Genomic DNA, 13,036 nt, shown 5'->3' with positions numbered 1-13,036 from the left:
GGCAAGCAAAGCCAAGAAATGTCTTTGTGGTGGATATATATATATGAGATGTGTATATACATATATATATACACGTACGCTCTCTCTCTCTCTCTCTCTCTCTCTCTCACACACACACACACACACACACACACACACACACACACACACACACATAATAATAATTGTGTTCCTCCCCTACCTCTGCAGTGTGTGCGTATGTGTGTGTAAGTGTGTGGAGCCACAGGCCTTTCCGAATGAGTGACAGCGGGAGTCCATCCCTCCAGGAGACGCGTGCAGAATGACCAATGGGATGGAGGCGGGGTGGATGGGCACCAGTCTCTGCAGAGGCCGGGTGGAATCCGTCGCGCCCACCCTTGCCACCTCCCACCCCTAGTCCCCGTCGGTCCTTCCGCTCTGGGTTCCCCAGGGGGCGCACCCAAGGTGCTCATCCCCTTAATGCAACCTCAGGCGCAGGAGTGGGGCAGGGGGCGAGGCTCAGGGCTGACGATAGCAGGCTGCGGTCCCCGCGCCGCAGCGCTGCGGCGGTGAACACTTCGCTGGGAGGCCGGCAGTCTCAGGGGTGCCAATATGTAAAGCAGCTGGCGGCGCTGGGCGGGGCCTGGGCGCGATGCAAATGAAGGAGGCGGGGCCTGCACGGGGCTCCGCCTCCCTCCCCCGCAGCTGGGGCCAGCGGTGCCAAGCGCAGCTGGACGAGCGGCGGCAGCTGGGCGAGTGACAGCCTCAGCTCCGCGCGCCGCGGCGGCCAGAGCCGGCGCAGGGGAAGCGCCCGCGGCCCCGGGCGGCAGCAGCGGCCGCCTCCTCGCGCGCCTCCCGGGCCCGCAGCCCGCGCTCCCGCGCCCCGGGGCCGGCACCTCTCGGCTCCCGCTCCCCGCGCGCAAGATGGCTGACCCGGCTGCGGGGCCGCCGCCGAGCGAGGGCGAGGAGAGCACCGTGCGCTTCGCCCGCAAAGGCGCCCTCCGGCAGAAAAACGTGCACGAGGTGAAGAACCACAAATTCACCGCCCGCTTCTTCAAGCAGCCCACCTTCTGCAGCCACTGCACCGACTTCATCTGGTGAGAGCGCGCCGGCGCAGGGCACCTTCCTGGGGCCCCGAGGGCAGCGCCGCGCGCGGGGCCCCCCTCTCCGCGTCCCCGAGGGGGGGACGAGCGCCGCCGGGCCCCGCATCCCCGGCTCCCCGCCCCGGACTCCCGGGTGCACAGTCCTGCGGCTTCCTCCTCCCCGGCCCCAGACGGCCGGCCGCGGGGCGCCTCCTGCCCGCTCTTCTTCCCAGACGCCTCGGGAGAGCCCCGGGGCCGCGTCGCGGGCGCTGGTTCTCCGGCTGCTCCGAGCGCGGGGTGGCTGTCCCTCCCTGGAGGGCAGCGCCTCGAGTGCCCGCTCGCTCGGGGTTCCCCGTCTCCCCGCCTCTTTCCAGGCTCGCGGCGCCCGCACCCCCTCCCCTCCTTTCCGGGGGCAGTGCCCTGGGTGTCCTGTCTATCTCCCTGCGGGCGTGGGGCATCCTTTCCTCCCCTTCTGTGTCTCCCGCCGTGCCGCCCCGGGTTATCTCTTACTGCTCTTTCCTGCGGGCCAGGGTTCCCCTTTGCGCTCCTCAGTTTTCCCCTCGCTTCACTGCGGAGACCTTTATTCCCAGCTCTCGCCCCGTCCCTCTAGACATGGGGAGCCCTTTCTCTCTTCGCAGCCCCCTGGGGAACCCCACCACCGCGGGGTCTTTCTCATCCTCCCTCTGGATGTGGCTTTATCTCTTCTCTTTCCCCGAAGGTGCCGGGGCATCTCTGCGGGCAGATCTCCCGCCTGCCCCCCACCCTCCCTGCGACGGAAAGGCTCCCCCCATCCCGCCACCTGGTGGTCGCAGCCTCTCTCTTCTGCCTTCTGAGGGGGAGGTGGGGGTTACCGTCGAGCTCCCAGCTGCCCCCTCCCCCAAAGGCGGAAGACTCTTGGGCACCCGCCTGTGGCTAGGAGGTTGCACCTGGGGTAGAGGGACCGGGGAAGGGGGGTGACGTGGGGGAACTAGCTGGTGGCTGGGCCCCTAGGGCTGCCTGACATGCCTGTTTCTGCCTTTGCAGGGGCTTCGGGAAGCAAGGATTCCAGTGCCAAGGTAGGCTGTGGGGCTCTGGGGATGCCCAGTTTGTGGGAAGAGATGGTGAAAAAGACTTTCTAGAAGTGACTGAGTTAGGCAGGGAGTGAAGGAATCGTATCTGTCAGAGTGACCTGCCAAGCTAGGAATGCATCACCACAAAAGGGTCCTTTTAAGGCGTGTGTTTATGTGGGGGCAGTGATGCTTCATCCAGGACAGGTGAGTGCCGTGAGAGACCCTATTTCTGCCTTCGCGGCTGGAAGAGCCTGAACCTATCTTGTTTGGCCAGTCCTGCTTCTGGAAGAAGTGTCTCCAGGGGCCATTTCTGGGAGGATCCCTTCCTCAGAGAGGCCCTTCCTCATCTCACAGAGAGAGGTTCTATCTCTCCCCCTGCTTCACAGAAGTCTCCACAGGTGGCTGCCGCCTCTGCATATGGTGCATCCCCTAGAAAAGTGACCGGGGTTGTCCCCTGGGCCTCCTCCCTCTCTGAAAGAGGTCGTTCCAGATGGGGTGCCTCGCCGATGCTGATTGCCTTTCCATCTTCTGGCTACCTACAGGAAGGACTCCAAGTGACTGGTTACCTGGGTCTTTGCACCTGGTTTGAGATCCTTGACCCTAGCCAGAGATGCTCAACCTAGTAGTGACTTGTACTCCTGTGTAAGGTGGCCTTGGCCATTTCTCACTGCAAACTCGCTCTCCATGGTCAAATTCCCTGTGGACTTGTTTAGCCCTTAGGGTATCCAACATTTTTTGAATTTGATGTCCACATTCAGAACTGGGAGATTTCACATACATCCTTGAATTTCCAGCTTCGAGTTTGCTGAGAATTGGTCTTACTTTCTTGTTGGAACAGTCATTTGGAGTTATTTTCATAGTTGGGGGGGGCACACATTCACCATTTTATCTCAGTCCTTCCCAACCGGGCCCGCCTCACCCAGAATTTCTGTCTCTGGTAGGCATTCAAGTTTGCAACTTTTGTTCTGGGAAGTTTTTTTTTTTTCCCCCCTCCCCAATTCTGAGCCATGTGTGGTTGAGTTTGGTGAGAAATGTCTCATTTCTGGGGCGTGTCGTAGGGGCAAATTGACCACACTGGGGAGCGGGGTTTAGATCAGGAGAAGAAAGCATTTGAGCATTCAAGAGTCTGCGACGTGGCTTAGTACTGATTTTTTTTTTTTTTTTTTTTTTTTTTTTGTTATAGCACCTCCAACCCTCCAGGGAAAAGTCCAGTGATCCCTGGTGAGTGTAGGTGGCATTGTCAGTCATACACGGTGCTCTCATTGTGGCACTGCTGTCTTCTGAGACTCTCAGATTCCTTCACCTGAGATCCAGGGAAGAGCTGGCTCATACAGTGAGCCTTCAGACCTTCCCAGCCTCTCTTACCAAGATGTGGAGCCCCAGCCAGCCTCACACTCTGCACCAGAGAACTTCCTAAATCCCTTTATAATTTTTTTTCCAGTTTTACATACTCTCTTTTTTAAAGTTTATTTATTTATTTTGAGACAGAGAGAGAGAGAGAAGGTACACGTGAGCAGAGGAGGGGCAGAGAGAGAGAGAGAAAGAGAGAGAATCCCAAGCAGGTTCCACATTGTCAGCACAGAGCCCGACATGAGGCTTGAACCCACGAACCATGGGATCATGACCTGAGCTGAAATCAAGAGTCGGACACTTAACCGACTAAGCTGCCCAGGTGCCCCTCCAGTTTTATATGATCTTATTTTAATTTTATTATTATTAATTTAATTGAAGTATAATTAACATCCAGTGTTATGTTAGTTTCAGGTCTTTCCAAATCCCTTTAAAGTGGCAACAGCTTAGGCTCTTTTGCAAACAGATTGTTTTGTAGAACTTTGGCCCCCGAAGCAGAATATCAGTGGTGTCTTAGTGCTGGAATGTGTAGATGATCTTTGAGGTTACCTTTCACTTCCATGCATCTGTTTCTGTCTTTGTCTCTTGCTGGTGTCCAGGGTGATTTTTGAACATTTTTATTGCTGCTTTCCCACCCGCTCTGCAGTCACTGATGCTTGGGGAAGTCATTCTGGATGTGTAGGTGATGACATACCTGAAGCAGGAGATCCTGTTTTTCAAAGCCTGGAAAGTGGTAGGAATTTTCTGGTGTAGTGAGAGTAAAGCAGAATTAAAGTTTCTAATCAAATACGGCAACTTCAGAGGTAGAAGTACTTACAATTATTATTATTATTATTATTATTATTATTATTATTAATCACCTTTATTTTTCTTCTGTCCCTGAGGGGCAGTGTAGGGTAGTGCACGTACATGTATAGGCCATCAGGCCGGTCACTGTGGGTTTGAATTTGGCTTCGAGGCTTCCCAGCCGTGTTATTGAGCTCAGGTGTCTTGTGTATAAAATGGGTCCAATAAACAGGACCTACCTTAAAAAGTTGCTGAGTAGCCCAAAACTGTTGCATGGGAGATGTTTGGATCAAAGCTTAGCACAGAGTAAGTGCTCAGAAAAGAGCAGCCCCTGGGATTGTCCCCCAGATCCCCCAAGGTGGGGGCTGGTGTGAGAGAAGGCTGCCCCTAGAGAGTTGCTTTGCCATGGAACCAGCTGCTAGGTGAGAGCTGAAATCCAGCTGTGAACATCTGGTCACCCATGTCACTGTTTTGGCAGTTTATTCCATCTGGGCTGGAGTGGGAAGGAGCAAGAGAGAGGGGATAGGGTGGATTGGCAGCCCCTGACATAGAGATACTTAGGTTGGAGGGAGGTGTCCAGGAAGGGGAGAAGGTTATCTTCTGATCTGCTCAGAGTTGCCTGGGACTGATTTTGGAGCCACCTGAATATTTTGACACCACCGATTTCCTCTGAAAGTACGCCCAATTAAAATGGGATCAACATTTTATAGAGAACACATAAGGATTTATTTATTTATTTATTTATTTATTTATTTATTTATTTATTTATTTTTCAGAGAGAGAAATAGCATGCAAGTGAATGAGGGGCAGAGAGAGAGAGAGAGACAGAGAGAGAATCCCTTGAGGGGTAGAGAGAGAGTGCGGAGCCCGAACTCACTCAAAGTGGGGCTCGATCTCATGAACTGTGAGATCATGACCTGAGCTGAAGTGTGATGCTTAACTGACTGAGCCACCCAGGTACCCCAAGAATACATAAGGTTTTAGTTTCTTACATTAGTCAGAGGTCCAGAGCCCAGGGTCCTATCTCCTTTCAGTTTTCTGCTCCACCATCCAGGAGGTGACAATTAGCTCATGGTCTAAGAAGGATGCTAGATGCTTAGAAGGTCTAAGACTGGATGCTAGGATCCAGTCATTAAATCTTTGTTTCAGCCAGCAGGAAGGAGGAAAGGGTAAAAAGACAGGCAAAGGTCACATGCTCACTGTCCCTTATGGAACTTGCTGCAAGATACTTCTGCATCTGAGCTATTAGCTAGAACTTAATCGTATACCCACACCATGTTACAAAGGGGTATATGGAAAATGTGGTGTTAATTTCAAGTTGTCCTGTTCCTGGCTACAAGTTAAGGTGGCGGTGTTCCATTTCAAAAGTAGAAGGGGAGAGGGGGTTTGGTCTGTGCCATTCTTGGGTAGGAGTTGTGTAAGATGATCCTAAGGCAGGGAACCCCCTGAGCCTCCGTGCTCCATCGTGCTGCCATGGAAATTGGGGATGCTGGGATGGGCTGAGGGAGGAAGGATGGAAAGTCCATCAGCCATGGGAAATCATGGATTTCTGTGTGATCAGGGGAGCTTATGAATAGATTCCCTTGTTTTTGTACTGCTAGAGGACAAAATTCTAGATTGCCATAAAATTTCTCCCCTTTTTGTTACTCACGGTCTCTATGTTCTATAAAACCACTCTCTGTGAGGTAGCTTAAGGCCTCTGGTGACAGAGTGCTAGGGCTGAACATCTGTATTATGAAACTAAATTCTGGATAATAAATGGGACCCTCAGAGAAGCAAGGCTGACTTTTTTCTGGTGTTCTTTTTTTTTTTTTTTTTTTTTTAATTTTTTTAACGTTTATTTAGTTTTGAGACAGAGAGAGACAGAGCATGAACAGGGAAGGGGCAGAAAGAGAGGGAGACACAGAATCTGAAACAGGCTCCAGGCTCTGAGCTGTCAGCCCAGAGCCCGACGCGGGGCTCGAACTCACGGACCGCGAGATCATGACCTGAGCTGAAGTCAGACACTTAACCAACTGAGCCACCCAGGCGCCCCCTCTGGCATTCTTTAGAGGACCTGAGAACTTGCATTTGTGTGTTAATTGTAATGAAAACAAGACTTTGGGTGGAATTAGACTCTTACCCCAAGAAGCTTTTGCAGTTTGGCAGAGAAAAACTAATTAAAAAAAATTTTTTTAAATGTTTATTTATTTTTGAGAGAGAGAGAGAGAGGGAGAGAGAGAAAGAAAGCGGGGGAGGGGCAGAGAGAGCGGGAGACACAGAATCTGAAGCAGGCTCCAGGCCCTGAGCTGTCAGCACAGAGCCCAATGTGGGGCTCAAACTCATGAACTGTGAGATCATGACCTGACCTGAAGTCAGATGCTTAACCTACTGAACCACCCAGGAGCCCCAAAACTGTTGTTTTTTGTTTTTTGTTTTTTTTTTAAAGGAAGTCACTTTAGTATAAACAGGCAAGCAATACAATTTAGAGATTCAGAATTCATAGCATGGGGTTAGAGTCAGGTAGAACTGAGTTTCAATCTCTGCTCTGCCACCTACATGCTTTGTGAACTTGGGCAAGTTGTCCACCTGTAGTGGCCTCAGTTTCCTCATCTGTAAAATGGGGCTAATAGTACCTATCTCATAGAGTTATGGTCTACACCAAGGTATAAGAGAAATATCCACAGTAAGTATCCATGACTCTAAGTGAGACGATCATTATTACTTGATTCATGGTAGGAAACTCTGTCAAAGTGGGAGAGCTCATTCTGGAAGTCATTGAATGACTAGGCCACTTTTGTGTATTTAGGTAGGTTTTCCTCTCAGATGTGTTTCTTCATAGACTTTGGGCAGCACCAGTGAGTGCACTGCTCAGCCAGCCAGGCTTGTTTAGATTCTCTTTTCTCACCCTTTCCTCGTGAGAAAGATCTCAACTTGTCAGGGACTCTCTAGAAAAACCCCAGCTCACTAGTTTTCTGACTATGAAAACCTAGCAGGGATGATTATAATGAGTAAGCCAGCTCTTCCCTTTCCTGTGTAGATCTGAAAGCGGTTTTCTTAACCTTTTAATAGAAGTTATTCTTTAAGAACCCCAAAATGTTGCATGAATTCAAACATTGCCGTTTTTATCCACGTTTAACTCTATGGGATACAAGTTTATTTTCGTGTGTAGTCAACACATAGAGATTAAAGTGTGCTCTTTTTAAAAACAACAATTAAAGCTGAATCAAAGGTTAATTTTATTTTTGGCATAGTTTTCCCTGGCAACTTATAATGTGATATCTTATACTTTAGGTAGGACTTTCTTATAAAGAGGGCTTTTTTTTTTTTGTTTTTTTGTTTGTTGGTTTGTTTTTTGTTTTTTTTTAAATTTTTTTTTTTAATTTTTTTTTCAACATTTATTTATTTTTGGGACAGAGAGAGACAGAGCATGAACGGGGGAGGGGCAGAGAGAGAGGGAGACACAGAATCGGAAACAGGCTCCAGGCTCCGAGCCATCAGCCCAGAGCCTGACGCGGGGCTTGAACTCATGGACCGCGAGATCGTGACCTGGCTGAAGTTGGACGCTTAACCGACTGCGCCACCCAGGCGCCCCTGTTGGTTTGTTTTTTGTACGATCGGTAAGTCAGGCTGTGAGCTACTGGAGCAGCCTTCTGTTATTCCATTTCCCTTCCAGAAGCAGATCCCAGAGGACTGTGAGTGAAACTCTGCTCACCTCTTAGCTTTTTCTGAATGTGTCCTGAGGGTTCAATGTGGGTAAAAGGCAGAAGCTCTTGACTTTGTATTTGATGGTTTGACTTTTTTTTTTTTTCAACGTTTTATTTATTTTTGGGACAGAGAGAGACAGAGCATGAACGGGGGAGGGGCAGAGAGAGAGGGAGACACAGAATCGGAAACAGGCTCCAGGCTCTGAGCCATCAGCCCAGAGCCCGACGCGGGGCTCGAACTCACGGACCGCGAGATCGTGACCTGGCTGAAGTCGACGCTTAACCGACTGCGCCACCCAGGCGCCCCGGTTTGACTTTTTTATTCCACCTGAAGTGGGATTTTAGGCCCAAAGTCCCATTTGAAATAAAAATCTTCAGGTGAGGGGTGCGTGGGTGGCTCAATGAGTTAAACCTCTGACTCTTGATTTTGGCTCAGGTCATGATCTCAGGGTTTGATTCCTGAGATTGAGACCCACCTCCGGCTCTGCCCTGATAGTGAGGAAGCCTGCTTGGGATTCTTTCTCTCTTCCTCTCTCTCTGTCCCTCCCCTGCTCACGTGCATGCTCGCTCTCTTTCAAAAATAACTAAATATTCAAAAAATTTAAAAACCGGTAACCCCACATTGGGCTCTCTGCTGTCAGCACAGAGCCTGCTTTGGATTGTGTCTCCCTGTCTCTGCTCCTCCCCTGGTCATGCAAGCTCGCGCTCTCTCCCTCCAAAATAAACAAACATTAAAAAAATATTTAAGTGAATTAATGTTGGGTCTTAAAAAGGAGGGCTGATTTGTTGGAGAGGCAACAGTAAATTCATTTTGAGCTGTCAAGCACTCAGGGCAAACTCAAAAAGCTTTGTCCCTGGGCAACAGAATGCCTTTCTAAGTAAATATGGAAAATGCCACCTTTGGAAATGTAACTGATATGATATGCAGGTTCTTAGAAAGTAATTAAAAAAATATGTTGTTTCTGAGTACTGGTGATACTCCAGGTGTCCTGCCTAGAACCACGTCCAGCATGTTTATGGTGTCTTTGGGTCAAGAAAGTAAAAGATAACAGAGAAAGTAATTGGTCAAAGGATGAACCAAAGGTTTGACAGTTATTTATATGTATTCTTGTTATTGGAGTCTTTCTTCTTTCTCTGTCTTTTTCTGACTAGCTTTCTGTTTCTGTCTCTGTGAGTACGCACACACATGTGTGTATATAAAAAACATACGTAAATACATCAGTATGTCACAGTTTTGAGAATATGCATCTCCTTTTGATGCTTTTCAGCTACAGGTAGTTAAATTACTACTAAGTACAATTTAAAATCCGTGTTCTGCTCCTTTGACTTTGTAGTCTAATTACTTCTTGGGTGGGTAGAGGGATCAGCTGAATATTTCACCATCTCTGGATGATGCATTCAAAAGCTTGGTCTCATCATTTTTGGCATTTGATCTAATTTCATGGATCCTTTGGCTTGACTCATCCTATTTCTCCATTAAAATTGTGTGATATTATATAGATAGATTGTTGGGCTTTTTATAGGGTATACAAAATCCACAGTGTTTACATGTGGCATTTGGAGGTGTGATGGCTGCTTGAAAATCTGGTAGGAACCTTATATATTTACATGCATTTATGCATCCATCCATTTCCATCCATCCCTCCATCCATTTATCATTCTATATATCCATTCATGCTTCCAAAAAATATTCACCCATTAAGTTCTATATGTCAGGAATTATTTTAGATGGCAGGAATACTATGGTGAATGAGCTCAAGAAGATCCTAATGTCATGCAGCTTACAGTGTAAATATTCTGTGAATCATGGGGCACCTGGGTTGCTCAGTCGGTTGAGCGTCCAACTTCAGCCCAGGTCATCATCTCACAGTTTGTGAGTTCAAGCCCCATGTTGGGCTTTGTGCTGTCAGTGTAGGGCCCCCTTCGGATCCTCTGTCCCCCCTGCCCCGCCCTGTGCCTCCCCCACTTGAGCTCTCTCTCAAAAATAAATAAACATTAAAAGATCAATATTCTACCGATCATTGTAACCATATTTAAGCTTACTTTTGTTAAGCACTTTGTAGGAAGTGTACAGGGTGCATGAGAATTTATAAGGGGGATGCTACCCTATGCAGTGGTTGGGGTGGAGTCAGGGAATTCTTTGGTCTGATCTGAGAATGAAAAACCAAAAACGAAAGGCAAATAACTTCCCATCCTTCGAAGTAATTGGAGAAAGTCTGAGTTGCCAGGGAGCCAGAGCTAAAAAATCTGTATTGTGTGAAGCTGCTCATATCCTGGGTGAAGATACAGAGAAGGTCTTATCTCTGTCACATTCTGCAGAGAAGCCCTGAATCTTTACCTGTGCCATGGTCGCGAGTAAGATGAATATTTAGTAGAATCAGATAGCTACCTGAAGATGGCTTCTCTCCCAGTTCGACAAAGAACTTCATCACCTCCTGGCTAATAACTCAGATAATGAACTGGCTTCCTTTTTGTTTTAGGGGTTGCAGTTTGAGGTGGAGAAAAAATCAGATCATTTCAGAGGTGGAGGAACAAGTTTGAGCTGACAGGTTGAGAATAAGTAAAAAGGGAGCGTAAAGCATTTCAGTGAGAGGCATCTGAACTGAAAGCCAGTTTTGAGGGACACAGGATTACTCGCCTTGACTCCCAGATACCTTCCTTACCCTGGGTCGAGGTCCGATGTTCTACAGCTGTTCGTTTTGTTGGCTTAGGCGGTGTTTGCTTTCATTTGGAAGGTAATTTGTAAGTAGTTTCACAGTAAGCCTCATTGATCACATGCAGAAAATGATCTCCATCTTTTCTGATCTCGGTTTGGTGCGAACATGTCTTTAGTGCCTCTCTAACACAAATTTGGGCACTTAATAGATGCTTTTTATTTTTTATTATAAAAGAACTACAGGGAGTTATGAGCACATAGGGGTATGTTAGTTTCTACCCTTAAACCATCCTCCCCACACCCACTTTTGCCTAATGTCAAGCCTCGTCCTGTTTTACCTCTGGGTCTAATTTCATACTGGCTGTTCCTTCCTGTGAATAGAGAAGGAGCATCATTGTTTTTCCTGGAAATGGTTGGTGTTGGAAGAAAACTCGATGTAGCCGAGAATTGAAAGACATCACAATTGTAGGCTCCAATGAGGTTTGGAAGAGACGGTGGCTTTTATTCAGGAGTATCAGTCTTTTAATATTACTATTGGTATTGTTGCTGTTACTTTTTATTGTCCTCTGTCTTGCTTGTTTGTGCCTCCTGGATGTGTCCTTTTCCCTCAGCCCACACACAGAGCGTTGCCCTACTGAGTCAGAAGGGGAACTGAGACCCAGACTAGGAGGGTTCAGATGCCTTCCTGTTGAGTCTTGGCATTTACTAAGTAGATGGAAATTAATTTAGCTCAACAATAACCATGTTCCCAGGTGGGGGGGGCGGGAATTTTAGACTCTTTCTTCTTTTATCTTGCTGCTCTCCAGTGACCAGACTTTGGGTTTCTAGAGAGGCAGTATAAATTGAATTGAGAGTACAGGCTCAAAAAATCAGATAGGCCTGATTTCAAATCCTGCTCTGTCTCCATGACTCTATGACCCTGGGCTGGTGAAGCACGATCCTGCTTGATCCAACGATCTATCTCTCCATCCATCTACCCACCAACCCACTCACTAATCCGTTCATCTATCTATTCAGCCATTTTTCCATCTGCTGTCCATTCATCCATCAATTCACACAACCATCCATCCATTCCACCATCCATCTAGCCATCTGTCCATCTGTCCATTCATTCACTCAGCAAATATTTGAGTGCCTACCATGTTTCAGGTACTATTTTAGGCACTGGAACTAGAGCAGTGAACCAGACAGAGTCCCTGACCTCATGGAATTTACATTCTAGTGGAAGAAGAACAGTAACTAATAAATAACTTAGAAGAAATGTATTGTAAAATGTCCTGTTGCAGTATGGGCTTTGGAGAGGAATCTATCCTTGTGCCCTTGACAATCTTCCTAGTCATTTGTGGGGAGAACAGCACATGGCCAGTGAGTTCTGCCACATAAATGAGAAGTGGGATGACATCCTCACTCCTGGGAGGGGTGGAGAAGATTCCACAGAGGAGGTACCATTTGGGAACAATCTTACAGCAGGAGTGGGAGTTCCCAGATTGACAGGAGGCTGGGGGCTGGGAAGGGTGTTTCACGCAGAGGACAACTCAAGTTGAACACACAAAGGAGAGAACAGAGCACATGCAGGGAATGGGAAGGAGGGTGTGCTTGGGTCGGGGAGGGGCGGCGCTTGGAGATCAACGTCATATAGGAGGGTTTGGACCTTGTGAAGGCAGGATAGTGACTAGGAGGTGCTTGTTGTCATTGTTCTAAAGAGGGTGAGGGAAGTGGCTAAACGTGTGAAAAAGAGGAGCATGAATCGCATTTGAAACAGTAATTGCTGTGACTCAGATCCCGAAATTCCAGGCTTGTGGGCTTGGAGGGCAGGTACGAGAAGCTGAAATGACCATTTAGAGGCTGTGGGGGGTGTCACCGGAGCACTGAGGGTCTCACGTCGTAGAGAGACATTTGGATTTTCGTGTCAGTCATATTGTTGATTGTTCTATTTTGGGAGGTGGTTACTGGGTTATTTTTACGGTTCTAACAATAGGGATATCTCTCTTCCCTGCATCCTTAGGCGGAGAGGGCCGTGGAAATGATTTTTCCTCTGAAAGGAATCCTCCCACTGCCTTTCTCCCGCCCGTTTGCTGTCACTTATCCAACACGTGTTCATGGAGCCCATGCTGCATGGGTAGTGAGGAGTTTGTGCTTTGGAAATTGAAAGGCATTGCCTCAAATCTTGGCTTCTTGGTACAGGGCCGAGGAACATATTTCCTTAAACACTTTGAGCTTCTGTTGCTTTAGAGGTAAAAGGAAACAATAGTATCTTGTTTAGAGGGCACACGTCCAGTAATTCCTTAGTGCCTCGCCTGACGTGCACTGAGCGCTTGATAAATGGCAGCTGTTTGCATTTATTCCTGGGGCTGGGTGCCGTCTTGTCCTTACTGACTCTATAATCCCGTTGGGGAGGCAAGTGCAATGAACTTGAGTCAAGGACTTGATGCAAGAATGAACGTGTTTCCACGCTGTGGGCAATAGTAT

The 13,036-nt window shown here is 48.2% G+C and overlaps 1 protein-coding gene across 3 annotated transcripts in view; it reads left to right on the top strand.

The window, feature by feature from the left end:
* Window positions 1-683: 683 nt before the first annotated feature.
* PRKCB (protein kinase C beta) overlaps window positions 684-13,036 on the top strand; it is a 336,567-nt gene continuing 324,214 nt past the window's right edge. For 2 of the 3 annotated variants that reach the window (XM_086692704.1, XM_086692703.1), the window contains exons 1-2: window positions 684-1,055; window positions 2,064-2,095. In XM_086692704.1, coding sequence (XP_086548830.1) covers window positions 883-1,055; window positions 2,064-2,095 — 205 coding nt within the window. In that variant the 5' untranslated portion in view covers window positions 684-882. Of the gene's footprint in view, window positions 1,056-2,063; window positions 2,096-3,933; window positions 4,243-13,036 lie in introns of those variants that run through there. The other variant, XM_086692705.1, reaches the window with a different exon arrangement.

This window comes from Puma concolor, chromosome E3, assembly GCF_028749965.1.
Source record: "Puma concolor isolate L17-30 chromosome E3, mPumCon1.1.hap2, whole genome shotgun sequence".
Classification (NCBI taxonomy): domain Eukaryota; kingdom Metazoa; phylum Chordata; class Mammalia; order Carnivora; family Felidae; genus Puma; species Puma concolor.
This window is presented reverse-complemented; position numbering and strand designations above follow the sequence as displayed.